The sequence below is a fragment of the Cyprinus carpio genome, chromosome B6 (assembly GCF_018340385.1).
Source record: "Cyprinus carpio isolate SPL01 chromosome B6, ASM1834038v1, whole genome shotgun sequence".
Taxonomy (NCBI): domain Eukaryota; kingdom Metazoa; phylum Chordata; class Actinopteri; order Cypriniformes; family Cyprinidae; genus Cyprinus; species Cyprinus carpio.
The window spans coordinates 22,453,294-22,478,219 of NC_056602.1; the positions used below are offsets into that span (position 1 = coordinate 22,453,294).

The window sequence follows — 24,926 nt, forward strand, 5'->3', positions numbered from 1 at the left end:
TATTAAATTCAATCTAAAAACAACAAACAAAAACAAATACTAATATTAATTTGAATTATTTTTCTATTTTTTTGGATAGCTTTGGAAACAAATCCATACTGAGCCCCAAACTACACTACATTTAGATCAATTTTCTATTTATCTGTCCTGAAAATCACTCTCGCCTGAAGGGATTTTCTGTTGAACTTTCTTTAACCTCAAGAAGAAAGTGAATCCATGAAATATCCCAAGACTGGATCTTAAGCATTCACTACAAAGCCCACCATGGTTCAGGGGTGTGATGGACATGTCTTTGCTCCTGGCTCATGCCTTAGTTATCCATGATAACGTACACATATAGTCAGCAACAGCGCACACACACACACTGAACAATGCTCCAGGAAGCTCATATCAGTTATGAAGCAGCTATATCTGTGCCCTCTCCAGAATGCATATGCACACACACATAAGCACAAACACACTCACTGATTGGCTACTTCACTGATTAAGTTGATGACTGTCTGGCTGACAGAACCGCTCAAGTGAGAACTCTCTTTCTCTCCTATATCAGTCCTCTACTCACAAACAAAGACAAGAATAGTCTAATAGGCTGCACAAATAGTACAGTTCATTTTTGCTGAATGCTGGGCAATTTAAAGCCACCTTAAAACAACAAAACAACCACATATATAGAAATAAAGAAAAAAGAAGAAAAAAAAGAGAAAGAGAAAGAGAAAGAGAAAGAGAAAGAGAAAGAGAAAGAGAAAGAGAAAGAGAGAGGAACCTTCTATTAACAGCCATCAAATTACAAATGCTTAGATTGCCATTTAAACTTCCTTTTCCCATTTATTATGTAGTGAAAATATTATTTAAATCCTGTTGTTCATAATGGTTTTGACTATATCAGGACTTTTCAAATGTTGTTCTAAATTGTAACATCATGCAAACTGATATTCATAGATCGCAGACTTATAAGTGCATTACCGCCACTTATCTCTCAAATGAACCATTGACACTCTATCTACAATCTCAATTAGGAGTGTCAATGGTCCATTTGAGCGATAGGTAGGTAATGCACTTATAAGTCTGTGATCCACCATAAAGCAAGAAGAAGAAGAAGAAGAAGAAGACAACACATCAGGCGCCTGCTGCTGTGAATGCGCGTTCACAAAAGTTCTAACAGTTCAGACATTGTGTGAATCAGAGATAAAAAACAATATAAATACTGTTCAGTTTCTTGCACAGACCAATTATTTTGTGTCTTTACACATCAGTGTATCATCACAAGCTGCAGGGTTTAATTTGGATTTGTCTGTGCATGTTTTTTTTACTATCATAGATTTTGTTACCATTGCCATGAATTATACGGCTGAGAGACTGCAATGGCTAGAGTTTAAAAAAAAAAAATCATAATTTGTGTTTTACGGAAAAAACAAAGTCACCTACATCTTGGATGCCCTCAAAGAAAACATATAAACAACAAACAACATAAAAAGATTCAACCTTTAACATAAAAGGGTCATATGATGGGATTCAAATTTTCCCTTTCTCTTTGGAGTGTTACAAGCTCTTGGTGCATAAAGAAGATCTGTAAAGTTGCAAAGACTAAAGTCTCAAATCCAAAGATATATTATTTATAAAAGTTAAGTGTCAACCACACCCCCCTAAAACGGCTCATTCTAACACACCCCCACATCTCTACGTCACTATGTGCGAAAATTTGCATCACGCCACCCAAATGTTCATGGAAAGAAAGAAGGCATAACGTTTATTCTCTCTGTTGCTGTAGCTGCCATGTTGTGGAGACGCTGTGTGTTTCGTTGAAGTGAAACATTGTTTGGCTTTCCAAAAGAAGACATGACTAGAAATCAGTGGTCAAGTTGTATTTCAACACTGTTCCAGAACTGTCCAACCCAAATATTCTGATGTGTTCAGCGCCTTTTATGGAGGATGAGGTCTGTTTCCTGAATCAGTAGCCTGCAATGCGTAGTGGCACAGCGGCTGTTTCTAAGTTGGGCAGTTCAAACTTTGCAAGGACAGTCTGGCGCTTCTGACTCACAGCCTATAGGTAAATTTTTTATATTTAAATAATTTGCCAATGCCAAACGCGAGTTCTGAGCAGTACAGTAGGCTTGTTGTTTCTCAGATCACAAATGCAGACATGGTTTTATGTTTACGTAGCGCGATAAGCAACGCAAAACGTAAAAAGACAGTATAAGTCATTATAATCAGTAATTATGTCCCCACTGGATGCAACAAATGCCTCATTTGAAATGGGTTTTATCAGTTTTGTCTCTGTCTCGTCTAGTGATGTCCGGATTGTGAACAAATCTTTCTATTTAACTGGATCTTCTTAGTGAACCAGTCGAACCAGTTCACCAAATCGAACTGAATAGTTTGAAACGGTTCGCATCTTCAGTACGCACTAATCCACAAATTACTTAAGCTATTTGGTTTATAAATGTGCCTTACACTCCCTCTGATGTGCACGAGCAGAGCAGCTGAACAGAGTCTCGTGCTGCTGGCCTGGGAAACGGCATAATATGTTAAGGACCGTAACATTTCCATCACACGCTTGAGGCATTCGGCCAATCACAACACACTGAATAGCTGCCCAATCAGAACACACCTTGCTTTTCAGACCGATGAGCTAATCAAAAATCTACACAATGTGGGGCATAGAGAAGAAACTATAATGTACATTATATGGAAAATAATATTATTATTTTCTTTTTTCTTTTTTTTTTACCTTAAACCGCATAAACACATTGCATTACACCAAATACACAAAATGTTATTTTAAGCAGCATCTGACCCCTTTAATACTTTTATTCAGCAAGTATCCATTAAACTGATCAAAAGTAGCAGTAAAGACAAATGTTACAAATGATTTCTATTTCAAAGAAGTGCTGTTCTATACTATTCTATGACTATGCTCTATTTCTATTCATCCAAGAATTGTGACTGGTATCACAGTTTTACACAAAAATATTAAGCAGCACAACACTGATTATAAAAAGAAATGTTTCTTAAGCCACCAAATCAGCATATTAGAATGGTTGCTGAGAGATCATGTGACATTGGAGACTGGAGTAATGGCTATAAAGTTAGAAAAATTTTTTTTTAATATATATATAATATATATTTTATATATATATATATATATATATATATATATATTATTGAAATAGAAACATTTCATAACATTACTGGTTTTACTGTACCGTTTTAATCAAATAGATGCAGACATTGTGAGCAACTAGCGAGACTTCTTTTAAAAATATGAAATAATCTTATGGAGTCTTATGCATACATGCTTCCAAATTTTTAGATTTAGTTTTAGATGCCCAAAACTAATGTTAATAGCAGGTGTAAACAGGCCCAAAGAAAGACCAGGGAAAGGTAAAGAAAATGAGATGGGGGAGGGTTGATAGGGTCTCATTAAAGATGTAGGGCTACCTGTGAGGATCAAACAGTTTGCCTGCCAGCTCACCCACACACACTCCCTCTAGAGGGGCACAAACAGCATAAAAGGGGAGCCTGTGGTCAGCTTCTATTCCCCCTTCTACCTCTATCTCCTCTCTCTTCCTCTCCAGCTGACTGTGTGTTAGAACAAGCTCCAGTCAATATAATCTTAACATGAAATTACTAGCAGGAGGTAAATATATATGTATATATATATATAAAAAAAATCTAACTTTGTACAAGCTTTTGAAGTAGTCTCATCACCATATCCTTCATTCCATTTATCTTTTTATTAGATTCATCTTTTGCCCCTCAGATTCACTGCGGTTCTTTTCCAACTGCCCACACATATGAAAGCTCATTAAATATGGATGCCATGTACCACCACAACCCATTTTGCATGTTTAATTTATCAAATAATAACATCAAAGAGGATAGGGAGGGACCGAGCTGCATTATTCATGAGCTGATTGGACTAGAGGGAAACAGAATCAGTATGTTGTTCAGGTAACTGCCAACATGGACGGAGTCGACTTTAGATAGATTTGCTTGCAATTAAAAGCATGTAATGAAGGTTCCGAAAAGGCAGAGAATACATCATATTCTCAAAATCTCTATAAAAACAACAAAAAACAAAAAATTAAAAATATACAAAAAAATAAGTAAAAAAAAAAAAAAAAAAAATGCATTGATATGTATAGAAATGTCCTCCAATACTAAAAACACAAACAAAAATATGCATTTACAATAATGCACTTATAATAGAAGTCAAAGGTGCATAGCTTTTCACATAGCAGAAAGAGAAATGACATAACTATCCACAAAAGACTATTTACTTGGAGCAAAATAGCAACAGAGCACAACACTCAGGTTCTGGAAGAAAAATGTGCTTCTTATCCATAGAAGTACATTTTTAATGTTAAGGTATAAACTTTTCAGGACAGACCGACCATAAGCTTAGTCACATTTCCTAGGAAGAACCTCACAACCCATAATTCTGAATAGAGATCCACCAAGAAGATAAATCACTGTTACCACGAAGACAAGAACTGCATCAAAAGAAATAAGATCTTATATATAATTTAATAAGTTGCAAAATATTGTATTTAAGATTTACAATCAATGACTTGGTCAATAGTTTTATATTGGCCTATTCTTATCCTTTTTATGAATTTCAAAACCATTTTGGACTCAAATCCAAGCTTGTGATTCACCTCAGTGCTTGTTTTTTGGTTTAAAGTAGTTTTTCAAAATTCCTATGAAGAAAATGAATGCAGACAAACATATCCTGAACCAAGGCTGCTGAAAAAGTTAGCAGTACCATTACATCTATAATTCATATCTAGTAGTTCATCCACCTAAAACAGCAGTTCTACAGCTAAACAGATAATGTAGACAACTTCACAGTTCAAATAACCTTCTTGTACTAAAACATTCATATCAGATACGGTTGCTTGCTAGAGCTTAATGTTTTTGAAACCAAGGGCTATAAAAAGTGCAACAAACATTTAAATCATCAGGTAGCAAACGTTAATCAGTATGGCCACTATGTACATTATTTCTTAAAGCGGATCAGTGCGATGCTGTTAATTGGATTAAAACTTTGTGTTTCGAGTTTAGACAAAACTTTAGCACTGAGACAGGGGTGCGGAACTGTAGGGGCTCAGGCAAATCCCTCTTACGTAGTTCATCTCGCCCTTCCTTTATCCCTACTTCTAAAAAAAATATCACCTCTTTTAATGGGCTTAGTCAGTCCTCTGACAGCCAGCCACCTTGCTGGATCCACACGGCTCACTCATGGGTCGGCATGAACTCACACAGCTTGAAATCACTGTTACGGTGTAATGGGACTGCCCACATACTCGGTGTAAGCTGTGTTTCTTAGGAGTGAACTCCTGTGTGGGTGCAGGAGATTCTGCCCTCTCGCTGTCTAACAGATGGTCCGTGTGTTTGTGTGTGTGTGTTTATCATCTTCAGCGAAGACTCAGCCTCTCAGCAGATTGAGAAGAATGTGTCCGTGTCTTCTGTCGATAGTGGGTGGACAAGTGATTTATCTCCTCCACAAAAAGCGATATATAAAAGTGGATTGAGGGACCAATACTAAGATGGAGAGGTGTGTGGGAGAGGAATAAATAGAAAGGATTTGTCAATGGAGAAGATAAAAAGGGATATCTAGGGTTGGCAGAGGGGCAGTTCAGTGTTTGACCCATGCCACAACAGACCGCACCTCCCCGCGCCAACTGCCACGCTCGGCAGAGAACCAACAGAAGCCATTCCCAACACATGTCCACTCCACAGGATATTTATAGGAACTAGACACAAGCTCTGGCTGGGTGATACATTGGATACTCATAATTACTTTTTATAAAAAAATTAAAGCAACACTGTAAATATTACAAAGATTTTAATGCTCTTTTATTTGGTCATCTCTGATTATAACTTAGTTGCAAAACTGTTGTTGGAGTTTGGTGTAGAGGTTTGATCTGTATATACGAGTGCAGGACAGGTTTTGATTTCAGAGTACTGATATGGGCAGGAAGATACTGATATGAGTGTGGGACTTTGTACGATGACATGTTGGACTCAAAATATAATGATATAAAATTACAATAATAGTTACTCAAATTAATTTTTTACAGTACAGAATGTTATGTGTGTCATTCATCTACTGTATATCAAAAAGTAAATAATTTACAGACTTAAAATAAAGGTTAAATATTCTGCTTTTTCTGGAAAGTAAATTATTTTTGGCTGCTGCAACGAATGTAACAATGTGCTAAATACAAAACCAGTATTATTTTAACATCACTGATATATAGTGTTAGTTTTTATTACTGTTTTTTTTTTTATCTAGTTTAAAGGGGTCATATGATGCTGCTAAAAGAACATTATTTTGTGTATTTGGTGTAATGCAATGTGTTAATGCAGTTTAAGGTTAAAAAAAACATTATTTTCCATATAATGTACATTATAGTTCTCCTCTATGCCCCACCTTCTGAAATGCGTCGATTTTTACAAAGCTCATCGGTCTGAAAAGCGAGTTGTGCTCTGATTGGCCAGCTATTCAGTGCATTGTGATTGGCCTGTGATGGAAATGTTACGCCCCTTAACAAACTATGCCGTCTCCCAAACAGAAAGATTCATTCGCAATCCGGACCTCACTAGATGAGACAAAACAAATAAAACCCATTACAAACGGGGCATTTGTTGCATCCAGTGGGGACATAATTAACGTTACTGATTATAATGACTTACACTGTCTTTTTACGCGTTGCGTTGCGTATCGCGCTGCGTAAACATAAAACCATGTCTGCATTTGTGATCTGAGAAACAACAAATCACGTTCAACTCACGTTTGAATCATCATTAGCAAATTATTTAAAATCAGAAGTCAGAAGTGCCAGACTGTCCCGGCAAATCTTCCCACATAGTGACATAGAGATGTGGGGGTGTGTTAGAACGAGCCATTTTAGGGGGGTGTGGTTGATCCTTAACTTTTATAAAGAATATCTCTTTGGATTTGAGACTTTAGTCTATGCAACTTCACAGATCTTCTTTATGCACTAAGAGCTTGTAACACTCCAAAGAGAAAGGAAAAATTTCAATCGCATCATATGACCCCTTTTTAAAAAAAAAAAAAAAAAAAAAGTAAATGTTCAGTTTTCACTTTAATTTTAAAGTTTTGTCTTTAAGAGAGAGACATCCTGATGATAAATTAACCGTTAACAATTTTAATTAAAATATACTGTTGACAAAAATATGACAACAAAAAATAAGCAAGCTAGTGGCAATGCACTAATAATGCTTTTAGAAATAAGAAAAATATGTAGAAAGAACCGAATGAAGTAATTCAATTGTAGTATGTTGGGGATTGATCTGCTCGAACAAATGTATTACAAATGAGCAAACACTCAGACGCACACATCCCTGGTGACTTAAATGTCCTATCTGTGTTGAAGTGTGGTGTATGCGATGTGTGGTAGTGATGGTGCACAGGTCTTTGAAGGAAGTTTTACTTCAGTTTCATATTAAGGGAAGCGCCAGTCTGAACTTCTGCCAGACGCTATTCAATAAATCATTGTAAAGACATGTCCCTGCCTACACACACACAAGCATTTGTGAATGTCTCTCCATTATTCAACTGCTCAGTCCCAACTTTGTACACTCTGCCACTCCATATACATCACATTACAAACTCACACACACAATCCCATAATGCAACATACATCTTCTGCTGACTCCTACACTGCACTGCTCATGTAACTATTGCACTTCTCTTAATAAGCTGTCAGACAAGCCAAGTTAGGAAACGTTTGTGTGTGTGTGTGTGTGTGTGTGTGTGTGTGTGTGTGTGTGTGTGTGAAGTTGAAGAGAGAAAGAAGGAAGGACAAAAAAATGGAAGTGCCAGGTCAACAAGTGAAATCAGTTGGTTTCACTGTTCTTACATCATAGTTTTAGCTATTTTCAAGAAAATGGACAGAGACCTGTAGCTGAATTTTGTTTACCGTCAAGCCCTTTAAAAAATAAAAAAAGATTTATGAGACCACTACCTTAGTAATGCAATTTACATTAATTACATATTTTACCAAAGGTTTCTATTATCAAGCTAGGCATGCAATGCTTTTGAGAAATGAAGTCTTGAATGATTTACTGATCGAATCGACTGACTGAAGCCAACAGTTTGAATCATACTCTTCAAACTGCTAACTAACCAATGACAATGTGTTTTTGAATCTTTTCAACAGACTGACTCAATGTATGGAAGCCCATTTCCACCACTGAATAAAAACTTAAAAAGTAATTGCGACTTATCTCACAATTCAAATTTTTTTTCTTGCAATTGCGAGTTCACATCTCCCAACTTTTCTGAGAATTGCGTAATATAAACTCACAATTCTGAACTTTTTTTTTTAATTGCACGGTATAAACTCACAGTTGCGACTCGTAAAGTCAGAATTGCGATATAAACTCACAATTCTGATATTTTTTCTCCGGATTGTGTTATATAAACTCACAATTGCAAATTTTAAAGTCAGAATAGTGGGATATAAACTTGCAATTGCAAAATACATAGAATTGTGAAATAAGTCGCAATTACTTTTTAAGTTTTATAAAAATTCTGACTTTTTTCTCACGATACAATTTTTTCTCGCAACCAAGTTTATATCACGCAATTCTGATAAAAAAGTCAAAACTGCAACCGCAGAATCTCGCAATTCATACTTTATATTTCTCATTTGTGAGTTTCTCACAATTCTGAGAAAAAAAAAATCTGAATTGCGAGTTTTTATCATGCAATTTTGAGAAAAAATGTCAGAATTCTGAGAGAAAAAGTCGCAATTAGTCGCAATTTTTTTTTTTTTTTTTATTAAGTGACGGAAACAGACTTCCATATTGAGATCTGGTTAATAAGAGCCACTTGTTCACATTTCAAATATCACAACTTGCAATGTGCATACTAACAAGATAATATCTGACAAAAACACATGGACACAAAGTTTTCATAAAAGCAACTACATTTAAATTATTGTCACAAACTTTGTTACTTTATGTTATATTCATATTAAATAACAGCATGAAGCCATGCTGGCGCATAAACTACAGAAATTCCTTTTATTCAAGGATAGCAAGTCGACAAAATTCATCTTCATCTAGGGAAATAAATGAGCATCTGGTACAGGCTGCTTTCTAACTGTATGAGACGGCACATGCGCCAGCAAGGCAACTAGGACAGATTGTCAAGCCAATATTGCAAACCACAAGGATGCCAATTCTGGTTGCGCCTTCCATCTTGGTTACCCAATGTGAACAGCCAACACAATGCAAAGGTGTTATAGGTGGTTGCCAAGGCATTGATAGCTAGATGCTAGTGTACGCTAGGTGGATACTTATTGAAAAAAAAGAACACAAGAAGAGCATTAGCACCAGAAAAGTGACACCTATACAAATAACACCTCATGTTTCACATGTCACTATAGTTCACACATGGTAAGAAACACATTATACATCACATTATCTCACAGCACTGAATTGTACTGAACTCTGATGGCAACCAGCAAGCTCGCACAAACTGACATCATTAACAGCCTCTTTACCATCTCTCTATCCAGTTATCTGTCCATTCAGAAGTTGTTAAGGCCATTTCCCCCTCATTTACACGTTTCTCACTATACATTCCACATGCTGTCCTCCATTTGATCTGCCAGATATTGACCACTAGTGATGTGAGGTGTGTAGACCACCATGGAAATTACAACATATAAAGCAGAGCGCTGCACTCCGTTTGGCCAAATATTGTATTTTGTAATTTAGTGGTATATTATCAGCTGTGAGAATGGTTTGGAGATGATTTATATTGATAAACCCTGCAACTTAATAATAGTCTGCAACACATCATACATTATGATTTCGATTTACTGTAAACTATAAGTTGAGTTACGTTTTTAAAAAAATGGGGGCGGGGGTGAAAAAAAATCAAGAAATAAACACAAGCAGAATACATTAACCATGAAAAGAAAACAATCCTGCAGTAGTTCTTTGTTAGTAATTATGAGTCAGGTATAAAATTATGCAAGACTGTCACCTTTATATACTGTTGTAGTTCAGGATAGACTCTATAAGCACCGCAGACGGGGGACAGAGTGCATCTGTTTGGAAACGAGGAAGTTACGGCACAGGTGACTTCTGGGAAGGAGATGACCTTGTAGCCGAATTTCTCGTACAGACGCTGCAGGTCTTTGTCAGGTTTCTCTTCATTTTCACACAGTATGCTGCCCACTACATACCGACACTGATCTGCTTGAGTCTGAAACAAAAAGAGAGAGATTACATCAGACTGTGCTGAATATACTGTACCTGCAATGTAACACAGATAACATTTACATTCATAATACTGATCCAAGGACCTAAAGTCATTTATATAGGCCTACAGTTCAAAAATTTGTGCTTTTTAATGTTTTTGAAAGACGTCCCAACAATGTTCACCAAAAATACAGTGAAAACAGCTATACTGTGGAAGATCATTACAACTTAAAGTACCTGTTTCTATTTTAGTATGTTTAATTTATAATGTATTCTTGTGATGGCATAGCTGAATTTTCAGCAGCAATTATTCCAGTTTTCAGTGTCACATGATCCTTCAGAATCCGTTCTAATATGCTGATTTGCTGCTCAAAAAACATTTCATTACACTGTTAAAAATTCTTATTTTGAGTGAACCAAGATTCTTCAATGAACAGGAAGTTTTCTTTCAAATGGATGAAGATATTTCAACATTATCCAACACCAGGCTGCAACAAAATCTGTTTTCAGGAAAAATTAATCACTGCTATTTTTGGTCAGATTACAAAGTCTACACACATTTCAGCAAAGCACATGGTTTTCTTAACAGCATTTTCTCTGCTATGGCCTATTCTTCCCAAAATGGCAAATCAGTCTGTGGTTGGTCATATGGTTTCTTCCTAAGTACTGTATGTTTCTTGGCTAATCTCTTGTATGTTTCACGGTGTCATTGACAAGAAGCTTGGTTTAAACACCCCCTCACAATCACATGTGCATTGGAGCTAGTAATCCAATGAAACATTAATGACAAAACAATTAAGGCGTTTATAAAGTTGTCATCTCGAATTACTTATCTAGCATGTGTTCGCCCACTACAGTGAATGATTCAATATGTCGCTAGCATCCGTAATTTAGACTGAATGCTGCACGTCAGTGTTGTTGAGCGCCGAAGAGATGATCTTCTTGAGAGTTTGACAGCGGTGACAGGAACCGACATCATGCTAAACGTATCCACAGTACATCCTTTTCAAAAACCTATTCTCTTCCCGTTTCCTGGTTTGTCTTTCTTTTTCACCTCCATCCTTTGACTCACTCTCTCTCTCTCTTTACCCTGCCGTGCGTCTTTCCTCTGTGTGCGTTTTGTCCCTTTTCCCAGCACGAAGAGCTTGTTTTTCCAACTGGGGACTAATGATGGTATTCAGAACTCTCTCCATCGCTACCGTCCTACACAACTGTCAGCAAATAAAGTGGGAATTTCTGGCAGTTCTCCAGATAGAGCACCCAAGAGACAACAGGCAATTACTTGGAGCAAGAAGGCCTACACATACACTTCCCTTCACTTGTCATTTGCCTGTTTATGTCAAATAATTCAACCAACCAATGTGGACCAAACAAGAAAACGCAGTACCAATTCAAATAATAACCACAAGTGCTCTCAAACAAACCAACTAATCTTCACACTGCCAATCAAAGACAACCGAAAAGGTCTGGTCTCCAGACGTCCAAGAAAAGGAAGCGAATTTACAATCGGTGTTCTTGAGTTGTTGTGCCAGCCACACAGACACAATACAGCGTGTTACACATCTTCGTGTTCAAGGTTCACTGCACTTCTCTACGAAAGCACACTGAAACAGCCGGTCTAAAAATGGCTCTGCGGATACATTTATAAACGGATCTTTTCATTCACCCCCCCAATTGCTTAGAATACTCATGATTTGAACTGGATGATGTAGGAAACAGTCTTTGAATGCACTCTTTGCCCTCGGGAATCCAAGATGGCCACTAAAATGCAGTACATTGTCATTTGCTCATCTTCTCTCTCTGTATTCCCTCCAGAGCCCTGCTGCAGGGAAAAGCAATTTTCAAAAGCAATTCTCTGCTCGGCTTTGCAAGGGCCGTCGTTTTTTGACAGATGAAGGCTCTGCAACAATAAAAAGGTGGTAATTCTTTATTAGCAGACATGTAACAAGGATTTACTCCTCTCATCTTTCCCAGCCCTTATCCTCTCCCTCTGCTCGATCCTCCTGGGGATAGGACTTCTGGGAATTACCCCCAGCCACGTTCGGGATTGCTCACTGATAACACATGGTTTTTGGCGTGTGCACGTCGGGGAGAGTGTCACTGTTTTTTAAAGGGTTGGCGCCGAAATGGCAAAAGCTCTCTGCATACCGCAGGAGTCCCTAAGGTGCTCAGATCTGCATAATTGTAGAGAGCGAGGCGGCTCAGCCTTGGCTCAAGAGGCGATTCATGAAAATTCAAGAGGCATCTGCCTAGTTCACACTAGCAGCCGCAAACCAGATGCAGCAGAATCAACAAAATTTAGCAAAAATTCAGAACCAGATCATTTAGACATTGATAAATAATTCACAGATGATGAATCTTCAGACTTCGCTCCAAAATTAACACACTTATATTATTATTGGAATAGGTTTAACAACAACAAAAAAAGAAATACAATTTTAATATTTCTATTAATCTTTATAAACTGATTTTTTTCAGTATATATATATATATACATACATATAGACACTGTTTATATTTTTAGTTATTTACATACATATGTTATATTTTATTATTATATTTTTTTTCAGTGATATGTTAATTTTTCATTTATGCATTTGGCTGATGATTTTTATCCAAAGCAACTTACATTCAATGTGAATTTTTAATATAAAAATTGTTTTTAAAAATTCTATAATATTATTTTAAAAAATGTATACTGTGTGTGTGTATATATATAAAAATAGTATTATTATTTTCTTAAAAATATATATTAAATATAATTTGAAAAATATTATTATACATATTTTTAGGAGTAATATAATAAAATATAATATAATGTAATGTAAAAATAAATACACTTTCGTAGCAACAAACTTTGTAACAACTTCCCGGCCTTATTTGTGCTAAACATAGACAAATTTCTCCATATCTTAGGGTTTCACGATGCTGTTACCAGCTGGGTTTGAGGCTATATAGCCATATGAAAAGAAGCAGATAGTGAACTTAGCATGGCTAGCCTGGTTTGATTCATTAGCCCTGGTTTGTGAAGTAGGGTTTTCATGGTGCTTCTCAGTATGGACACTCCAGGTGGAACTGTCCTCAATTTAACCTGACGGAGAGCTATACTTACTAGAAACCCCTCCTCTCATTATATTTAATCTTACACAGATATGCAGCCTTGTTTCACACAGAGAGCAAAGTTCCATTTGGAGACCTCCTATGGAATGTTCTAGAAACCTATAAGATGTGTAATTACTAAAAGGTTCATGGAGTTTTCTTCAGAGCTCAGATCAGGACATTATATGGCACATTAGAACTTTGTAGTCTGACTCTCAATTTAAAATATTTATGATTTATGGATGTAAAGAATACTAGATGACATTTGAAAGTTCTAAAGAAGTCCCACCACAGGGTCCTACTCTCTATAAAAATTGTAAGGTCCGTTTCATACCACAAGCAGCAAATAAGCAAAACATCAACATAAATGCAACAGCAGGCTCACATTTGGTTTCTCAAACTCAGAGTGTTCCTGTAACAGAACTGCAGAAGAACAAATTACACCCATACAATCAAAAAAAAAAAAAGAAAAAAAAAAGTGGAACTGCAAATCAAAACTTAGAATTAAATAATGCAAGGAAAAGGTCAGAGCCTATGTATATATAACACTGAACAATGAAGTCCTGAATCAGCATCAGGGAGACCTCTACTGACCACCTAGTGGAGCTACAGGACAAATCTAATGCAGATAGTCTTTACAAATTTTAGGTTGGCTATTTATCAAGCTTTTGATGAAAGCACCAGCTTCACTACTTACAGGAAGGAGAATCTCCAGATACACAGCTAATGAAACAACACTATCCGGGTCAACAAGCAGCAACTACCATATTTAACATTAAGATTACAGCTATCCTGCATACATTAAATAATAACAGCAATGACACATTTGTGGACGAGCCTAAAGCTAATGTTTTTTTTAAAGCAAAAAAAGGTTGCGCAAAAAAGGCTTTCCAGAGGGTCTAGCAAGTAGATGCATTAGATATTTACATTTACATTTAGTCACTTATCAGGTGCTTTTATCCAAAGTGACTTACAAATGAGGACAATGGAAGCAATCAAAATCAACAAAAGAGCAATGATATGCAAATTATATTACACATGACATTTCTTAAATATGGGCATGAATTGCAAAAATGTGTTCCAGTTCTTGGTTAGAGCTGGTAAGTAGAGTTAATTTCTGCGAATCAGTTCAAGCAATCCATTTACAGAGTCAACTTTAAATTTAGATTCAACTGTATTTTTTAGTCATCACTGATAACTGTTCATGCAAGTCCCCCAAGCAAAAACAGGTTGTATACAATGCCCCTGAGTAACATTTCATAATATTAAAAATCCTATGCGCATATCAAAAATGTAAATAATACATAAATATTGCTTTGTATGACAAGGAACTGGTGCCTATGAATGGGAATTTGCATTTGAAGAACAATCAGAGCACAAACATACAGAAACGTATTAAATAAGATGGGCAAATAAAGAAAGTAATTGTTATTTAATGTAATACACACACACACACACACAGACACTGATGTATCCATTATTAATTACAGCAAGACTACGCAGATACTGTAAAACTAGATGTTACTAATGGAAACCCCATGAAATAAAAGCATGGCACCTAAGGATGAACTTACTAGCGGGTCACGGCACCATGAATATGCATAACCTGCCATTTCCTCAAGAAGATTAGCTGCCCTGAATGCCCTCAAATGTTGAATAGCCTCCCATGCTGACTGAAATTGAAACTGATGGCGTATCATTTCTGGGGAACCGTAGGTGCTGTATTGGGTAGGGGCCAATCTGGACAGAATTAATGGGGCAGAAAATAGAGTATGCAAAAAAGCCCAGTTTTGAAAGCTTGTGATAATATTTGAGTTGTCATGAAAAAAGATCACAAAAGAACAAAGTTTCGATATTTGCATTTAGCGGACAACCTGGAAATCTGAATATGCACTGCAATAGTCAAAACCATCAACCTAAAGCTTTGAGGAAAACCATTTAGATTCATTTGATTCTTAATAATGCATGATTCAGGTCAAGTTGAAGGGTAACTCAGATTATCTATTAAAGATGGTTAACATCAGATCAATGCTTCAATAAATCAGAGAAGATAAATCAGAGAAGAAACGCAAGGTCCACCTTACATGCACTCGATTCTGGCTTCATTAGCTGACTGACACTGCTAAACTGAAGCGCCTAGAACCACAATGACCGTCCATCAGTCATGTTCTGCTCTCGCAAGCAGGCTATAACTAATCATAACTCCTAGCTCAAGGCAACGTTCACGCCATCGGTCTAATTAAAAAAGGCAGAAGAGGACGACTGGCATTCAAAAGTCAAGCATGTAGGACATTTTGCTAGTAGCTGGACAAAACACTCATGACTGGGTAATTTCTTTTTGTCATGTGAACAGTAAGGTCAGCCGTTCAGATAAAGTGCCGAAAAGGACAAGACTCAGCAGAGTTTTATCTTGAAAATGGTTATAAATGTTAGGACAATCTACCTTTTAATGCTATCTAAAATGAGGTCTTAATCCCTAAACTTTAAACCAGTGCCTTGAGACAACAAAAAGCAGAAAAGAAGAAAGCATTTCCCCCTCCTTTCGTATTCTTTCTTGTAAAAAGCGTTTATTCCCCTGGTCTGTGTCTTCAGATGAGTAAACAAGAGAAAATAATGTACAAAGAAGCTGAACATGGGGGATCACTAAAATATATATATATATAAACAAAATGGTTATTTTAAACTGTTATATTTCACAATTACTGTATTTTTGATTAAACAAATGTTGATGGGCTTAAGACATTTGTCCTTAAGCTCAAAACATTTTTCTAAATCTTACCAAACCCAAACTTTTAAAACGTAGTGTTCATGCAAAGTGCAGCTCTTCAATTTAGTAACTGACAGATATTCAATAAATAAATAGCTCAACTCTTACTCTTTATTCCACAAAAACTATCATAGTCCTCAAAACCTGCGGGTAATTATGCATAAAAATGGAAACACTGCTCACAGCATGTGATCTGAAGTTGGGAAATAATTGTCTTGAAATTGAGTGAAAGCTGTGCTTTGATGGCTGAAGCAGCACTGCTTCAAAGGTGATGAACTGAGAGATGTTCAGAAGCAATGCAACTGCTCAGAGAGGGTTGTAGAATGCTGCTGACAGTCTTGTTACTGATACATCATGCCCTAACCAGATGTGATAAAGACATTAAAGCTTTCTTACATATATTTATATTTATTCTATATTCATTTAATACTTACTGTACAGGTGCATCTCAGTAAATTAGAATGTCGTGGAAAAGTTCATTTCAGTAATTCAACTCAAATTGTGAAACTCGGGTATTAAATAAATTCAGTGTGCACACAGACTGAAGTAGTTTAAGTCTTTGGTTCTTTTGGCTCACATTTAACAAAAACCCACCAATTCACTATCTCAACAAATTAGAATACTTCATAAGACCAATAATAATAATAATAAAAAAAAAACATTTTTAATTAATTGTTGGCCTTCTGGAAAGTATGTTCATTTGCTGTACATGTACTCAATACTTGGTAGGGGCTCCTTTTGCTTTAATTACTGCCTCAGTTCGGCATGGCATGGAGGTGATCAGTTTGTGGCACTGTTGAGGTGGTATGGAAGCCCAGGTTTCTTTGACAGTGACCTTCAGCTCATCTGCATTTTTGGTCTCTTGTTTCTCATTTTCCTCTTGACGATACTCCATAGATTCTCTATGGGGTTCAGGTCTGGTGAGTTTGCTGGCCAGTCAAGCACACCAACACCATGGTCATTTAACCAACTTTCAGTGCTTTTGGCAGTGTGGGCAGGTGCCAAATCCTGCTGGAAAATGAAATGAAACCTTGTCAGCAGAAGGATGCATGAAGTGCTCCAACACTGGACTTCAATCAACTTGGGCTATGAGCTTCTCCACCCTTCCTCAAGACTCTAGGACCTTGGTTTCCAAATGAAATACAAAACTTGCTCTCATCTGAACAGAGGACTTTGGACCACTGGGCAACAGTCCAGTTCTTCTTCTCCTTAGCCCAGGTAAGATGCCTCTGACATTGTCTGTGGTTCAGGAGTGGATTAAAAAGATTCTGTAGCCAAATTCCTGTGTAGATTCTGTAGCCAAAGACATGTCTGTGTGTGGTGGCTCTTGACCCCAGCCTCAGTCCATTCCTTGTGAAGTTCACTCAAAGTCTTGAATCGATTTTGCTTGACAACCCTCATAAGGCTGCAGTTCTATCAGTTGGTTGTGCATCTTTTTCTTCCACACTTTTTCCTTCCACTCAACTTTCTGTTAACATGCTTGGATACAGCACTCTGTGAACAACCAGCTTCTTTGGCAATTAATGTTTATGGCTTACCCTCCTTGTGAAGGGTATCAATGATTGTCTTCTGGACAACTGTCAAATCAGCAGTCTTCCCCATGATAGTGTAGCCTAGTGAACCAAACTGAGAGACCATTTTGAAAGCTCAGGAAACCTTTGCAGGTGTTTTATGCTGATTAGCTGATTGGCATGTCACCATATTCTAATTTGTTTAGATTAAATTATAAATGTAATTAAATTTAACAATAGATAGACAGACAGACAGATCTGTATTCAACGAGTTGGGTGTTTGACTGTGAAGTATTCTTTGACCTACAAAACAGAATATAGCAAAGAGAACAATAAAGACATGTCAAAGCGATTTCAGTTTAGAAGATGAAAGTGTAAGGCAGAGTATAGAGACTTGATGTGCTGTGAAATAGCTATAAAGGTTTTTTATTCATTCGCTGATTTAATTTATTAACTTTGGACAAAGTAGGCCAGTTTTAAATGGCAGCTCTTTGCTTCTACCATTAACTTCCATGATTGATTCAGTGTTTGCGGAGGTTCTGCAGATTGTTAATCAAGCCTGTGTTCCACAGAAGTAACAACTGATTCACTTTGACTGCCGTATAAAACCTGAAAAGCATCCTCTCCAATCAGCCCTGAGTGTAGACACCTGGGCTGAATGAACTGCATGAAGAGAATAAGCTCTTCCATTTATAAACAGTCATAAATAAGCTGGTTTCATGCTGGTGCATCACAAGGCCAAATGGCATTAATGAAGGTGACTGAATATAAAAATCATTGAGAGTTCAAACGCAGTTGGAGCATAAAAGATTAAAGCCAAAGTTGTCCCACCTCTGACTCATAATACCCTGCATGAGTCACAAACCATCTCTTGATTCAGTATGTCTGGTATAAGCATCAAAATGCCAAGACCAATCGCTTTATCCACAGAAATGGGTCAAAATTAGGGTGGATAAAATGAACAGAACATTTGCTGGTTTAACTGTTTCTGTACTCATTCCCCAAATCAGATCAAAATTGTGAATGCTGATGCTTTCAAAACTTTTGCCATAAGCTTAATGTATAAAAGATGACCTATCAACAAGAAAACTGGCCACATTTGCTCTTTCAGTACTAGAAGTGGGAATCACAAGATATGATATTACTGTGATTTTAAACATTTTGTGATAGGCTGAGTATTGTCATAACTCATTGTAACTTATATTAAAAAAAAAGTTCAACTGCAAAATATACTCAAAGGCCAATTTTCTCCACATCTGTTTATCTAATAAGATACAGCTCTCAGTCTGCTAATCTCACTTTATTTTTATTGCTGCAAAATGGGATTTTCAAGCAGACAGATTGATCAACAGTGTCATAAAAAGCCTGTCAAAAATGTTGCATACACTAGTATTGGTATGAAAAAGAAACTGTTTTTTCATTCAGTACCAAAAGGTTATTTTAAAAAAAACAAAACAATGTATACTTTTATTCAGAAAGGAAAGGATGCATTAAATTGATCAAAAGTGACTTTTACATTGTTACAAAAAGTCCAATATCTTATTTCAATATGAAGTTGTTCTTTTAAATTTTGTGTTAATCAGAAAATACTGAAAAAGATGTATCATGGTTTCCACAAAATATTAAGCAGCACAACAATTTTAACACTGATAATAATAATAATAGTAATAATAAAATCTTGAGCACCAAACCAACGTATTATAATGATTTTTGAAAGATGGCTGCTGAAAATTCACAGGAATAAATTACCCTTTAAAATAAATTCAAATACAAAACAGCTATTTTAAATAACTCAACTGAAAATACAGTTTGTCCTGTAATTATAAACTGTGTTGGCACCTAGAATATCAACCACCAAGACGTGTCATTTAAATGCTGATTTAAATGCCGCAATGGTTTTCCATTGCCACTAATAAGCAAGCAGGTAGAGTCATTCTCAGTATTTTTCAAAAGCCATCTCCCTCTACAAAGTGTAAATTCCTCTATTTTACGCTGTCAAGCTCAAACACTGGCTCTGCTGGTAGCTGACCTTCTAAAACAGACCATATCAACCCCTGCCTCCCACCGGAGAGCTGAGCATGCTAATAAGCGCCGAGCATTATGCCAATTAAAATTGGACAGCGACCTCAGTGAGTGCTAACAACCGATCATAGTCAGATCTGAAGCTAATTGGCTTTAGGGGAGACAGTGGCTGGACACTAAAAGGTGAGAACGCCAATCAAAAACCCCAACCCTGTCACCATCTCAATTCAAAGACAATAAACACAGCGGATCCCCTCTGATGTCACCCTCGCACATGACTGCGTTACACAGCTGTGAGAGCAGCCAGAGGACTGTAGAGCAGCATCACAGACCTTTATCTGGCTTTGAGGAGGAATGTTGCTAAGAACAAAATCACCAACTACATGAATGGTACCAGAATAATAACCTTAAAATTAAGGTACTAGATTAAATGATCAGTTATATTTATATATACATGGCTCCAAAGTTATTTAAAAAGTAGTCATTGCATAAAATAATAACTTAAAAAAACACTAAAGACAGGCACAAATTTTAAACAAAACATTTCAGATTTTTATTAAAATATGAATAAGAAAAAGCAAAATTTATAACAACCTATTATTATTATTATTGCCATTGTTTTAGATTATAACAACAACTATATATCTTTTATGTAATAATGTCATTGATGCTATTCAGGTTTGTTGTAAATGTACTCAACTATGTGGAGTAACAATTATTGTTATAAATAATAATAAAGACAATATTTTTACCTAAAACAATTAAATTCATACATTTTTAAGTGTGGTATAAGTGTCTATGAGTATCCTGTCGAGCTACTGTAATCAACAGTTAAAGGTACATTATTATGATAATTATTATTATTATCTAAAACAATTGCATTCATACATTTTTAAGTGTGGTGTAAGCATCCCAGTGTCCAATGCTGGTATCACAGAATCTGAACATCCCTGACATTCAACCTGTAGGCTTGAATTGGACCAGTTCTACTACAAGTTATGTTCTTTACCCTGGACCATGAGTGCCATCTAGTGTTTAGGGATCTACTGGCCTGATTTAAAAAAAATGTTTTTGACAATTTTCATTGAAGGGATCAGCTTTAAGCCAAGTAAGCTAATGTGGCAGTTTATGCAGAAATGAGGAAACACCCTTTACTTTGCATCTGCTTACTGTTTCAGCAGCGCAAACATCCAGATAGTTCACCAAAAAAATGTAATTACAATTCTATCATCATTTAATTACCATCACATCTTTTAAAAGACACAGAACTTACTTCATTTCTCAGAACACAGATACAGGATACATTTTTTTTGTCCTTTTGTAGCTTGACAGCCCCTGGTCCCCATCTACTTTGATTGTATGAAAGAGAACAGCTCAGACATTCTACTAAATTTCTCTTTTTGTGCTTTTTGGAAGAAAGAAAATTATATGGTTCAGAACAACTTAAGGGCGAGTAAATGATGACAGAATTTTCATTTTGGGCGAACTAACCCTTTAATTTAGCTTTCCGGAAAGGGAACATATAATTTAATGTATAATTTCATGTCACGTCTCTTTTTCCAGTTAAAATAAAAAAAAAGTACAGTGGCAGAATTCAAGTACCAGATGAGTAATAGCATGGAACTTAATAATAATAATATATATATATTTTTTTCCACCGAAGTAAGCTGGTTTGTCTTGAGTGTACATAATAATATCATGGTGTTCATGGTGAAATATAACTCACTTCAGCCAATTTCATGGCCATGAATACAGTCTGAAAACTCCACTGCCAGCCTGGCATTCACTTTTTATGTCTTTATTTTTACCCACATTACTCACATTTTGTCTGAGTCGCGTCACCATATGGTTTCAATTGGTCCTGTGTTGAATGCAGAAGTAGGCTATGTGACTGAAATGTTTCATATTTTCCTTTTTCTATTCTAAGATGCATGACATATGCACTCAACTGTCAGTCCAATAAGGTCTAAACTAGTTAGGCAACTCATACACAAAAGTGGGTAGCAACAGATCTTTTCTTATGTACTGTGACGTACATCTGAGCGAAACAGATTATTACAAAAAAAAAGAAAAATGTTGGGTGAGGACTTGTTTTTTTTGCATTGACTGTTGATTGGATAGAGCTTGCAGGAGATGGTAAGAAAATAAATTTTTATTTCATGCCATCCTTAAAGGGATAGTTCACCCAAAAATTTAAATTCTGTCATCATTTACTCACCCTCATGTCGTTCCAAACCTATATGAGTTGCTTTCTTATGCTGAACATAGAAGATATTTTGAAGATTGCTGGTAGTCAAACAGTTGGTGGTTGCCAACCAGCAATCTTCAAAATATCTTCTTCTTCTTCTGATTTCAAATTACATGACAAAAATTGTAGTTAGTAATCCATTACATTACACATTTTAGGTAACAGAATCAAATCTATAAGCCACTGTTTTGTTACTTTTACATTACATTTGAACTAATTTATCTAATTATCCAATAATTAATGAAAAAAATGTCAAATTAAAATCATTTTAAAATAACAACACTAAAAAATAAAAAAGATTACATATTTTATTTGTTTAGCTGCATGTCATGTGACCATTAAACAAGATCAGAGAACCATGAACATGCAAACGTGTTACTTAACTTATTACCTTAAAATCTCACTAAATAATTCAAATAAAAATGAATGCGTTAACCAATAGATGATTCAATGTTGAAATAAAAATGTTATATAACCTAATTACAAGTACTTAATTTTTGGAATCTGACTACTTAATCCAGATTACATGTATTCAGTTACTACCCAGCTCTGCTAATCAGGCACTGAACAGAATCTGTCCACCAATGCAACCAACCAATGAATGTCGGCCAAAACAATCAATTTTATGGTACAAGGAGGTAGGAATTTAACGGGGATCCTGGTCACACATGCTAAAAAAAACCTAAGGAAAAACTATTTGTTGCCATGTTCAACTTGCCATGTACTTTACATAATAACCATAGAAAAAAGTCTATCCCAAAGACTCTTGATAACTTGGTGTATAACCTGAACTCAAAATCCACCTGGTTTTCAAACAGGGACTTCAAACCCTAGTGCTTCCACTACCATAACAGCTACTCTCCAAGGGCCTCAATTCTAAAGATGTGTGTAGAACTGCACTTTTTTTCTTTTATTACTGTATTATTTTAATTACTGGTATCACTTGGTGCATGCATAAGAACATTTTTGTGTCAGTTTCTGCCTTTATAAATCCAGATTTGTTCTGCACTTTTGATGTACGATGAAAACCATGGAATTTACCAAGGTACTTTCAAACCCAATCTTTTGTTTTTGTCCCAGTTTACCATTCAGGAGACAAATCCCAGGTCACAATTCAAAACGAATGTGCATACAGAACAGAAGAAAATCAGGTGAATGTTAATGCAGCCCTCACCAGCAAGGTATTATGCAATAACCCCACCTGTTCCATTTCACAAGTTATACTAAAAAAACAAAACAAAAAAAACAAATACACACTACACTGGTATGGTTAAATATAAGGGACTAAAGAGACACTCCCAGTCCTTACTTTGCAAGCCAGCAATTCCATTTGGCAATGACTACCAAGCTGCACAAAATAAAACAGAACAGTTACCACAGCACTCAACGTTCCAGTGTCCAGCCTCATAATATGGATGAACTATGACTGCATAACTGCTGCAGTGACTGTACAGCCCTAGATCAGTGCAGAAATGTTAATGACAGCCATCCAGGGAGTCTACTAGCATAACCTGTTCTGGTTGAAATATTCATTTATTTGCTGAGAAATCTGACATATTTTGCATATAGTTCTTTCTCTTTCTGCCGAGCAGGCCAAATTCAATCCATTCTCTTTTCAGAGGTGTGCATGCATGAAGAGCATCTTAAATCTTTTCATATTATACCAAGTTGTTCCTCCATGAGCTCCATGTTCACCTCTGGATCCTTGCACAGCATGTTATACTAATTTATTATTTCGATACACTAAATAGCACTGTAAAATAATAGACATGAAACATAATATTGACTTAGGAATTAGGGTTAGAGCAGACTTTGCTTTACATTGTGGCCTTGAAGTTATTTAAAGGAAACACCTCAGTGAGTCAGTCTTAAAACCCAGATGAATCATAAATTTAAAATATGATTATAATAATGTTTGAGGCATGATTCTCATGAGTCTGTGCTTCTGTGCTTTTTGCAAAGTAACAATTGCACCTGTAACAATAACCCTTAATTTATTATACTAAAAGCACCATGTTAGTACTGTGGTAATTTTTGAAACTTGGTGCAACATTAATCATTCAGCAGCATGGTAAAACACCATGGTTTTACCATCTGTTATCATCACTGTACCATAGTATAGAATAACAGCCAAACTTCTCACCAATTCTTAAGTTCTGGGACAGAGTTATGGTTTTATGACAGGTGGATTTAGGGGTTGTGAGTGATAACGTGACCTCATCATTTCGGGGGGGGAAATCTAATAAATAGAAAAAAAAGCCATTTAAATGGTTATTTGTGTTAGGAACGTTCTACTAATCATTTCGAATTTAAAGTGGAAATGCTGTTTTGAAAACAACGGCAGGTGAAGTTGCATTAAGAATCACTGAATCAGAAAAAACTGAGTTGCTGACCTGATTGGGGTCATCGTAAAACACACCGATAGACGACAACTTCGGTCCGATACTGCAGCTCTCCGTGAAAGCGGCTCCGCTGGCCTTGTACGATCCTTTTCTGAACTTATATGCAATCGTGATGTTTTTCACCGGAGGCGATCCAGTCCGAATCACGACTTCCGAGAAAAGCCCGGTGTAAAAAACGAAGCCCACCAGAGTTAAGATGAGACAAATAACCAAAAACAGAATCAGCAGTAAAATGACAAAGTCAGACATTTTTGCCCGGCTGTCAGAAAATCAAGCACAAAAACGCTCAATGTGTATGAATAGTTGTTAGTTGCTGTGATGGCACACACAAAACCAATCCTTCCGCTTTCCGAACAGCATCCGTGTCGCTCTGCAAATGTTATATTTACAGTATCTATGCTGTACTGCAGGTCAGTTTACACCCGTCTTTTAGTTTTGTTATTGACACAGCTGAGCGTTTGTTTATCCTCCTCTGCACAGAAACACTGTACACATTGCTTCCTGGATGCACCATGTGACTGTGATTCAGAGGGTCGGCCTGAAACGAGCCAACTAAATAATGAGGAAAGTCTGACTCATTTCTGCGAATCGGTTCTTTCGAACAGCTCGATTCTGAAACTGATTCAGTGATT

The 24,926-nt window shown here is 36.3% G+C and overlaps 1 protein-coding gene across 1 annotated transcript in view; it reads right to left on the bottom strand.

Annotated features, from left to right (window-relative positions):
* LOC109069280 (testis-expressed protein 264-like) overlaps nt 1-24,824 on the bottom strand; it is a 62,308-nt gene extending 37,484 nt beyond the window's left edge. The window contains exons 1-2 of the mRNA XM_042726318.1: nt 24,286-24,824; nt 10,028-10,249 (exon numbers count right to left, since the gene is read on the bottom strand). Of these exons, the coding sequence (XP_042582252.1) occupies nt 10,028-10,249; nt 24,286-24,543 (480 nt within the window). The 5' untranslated portion in view covers nt 24,544-24,824. The remainder of the gene's footprint in view (nt 1-10,027; nt 10,250-24,285) is intronic.
* Between the last annotated feature and the right edge of the window lie 102 nt (nt 24,825-24,926).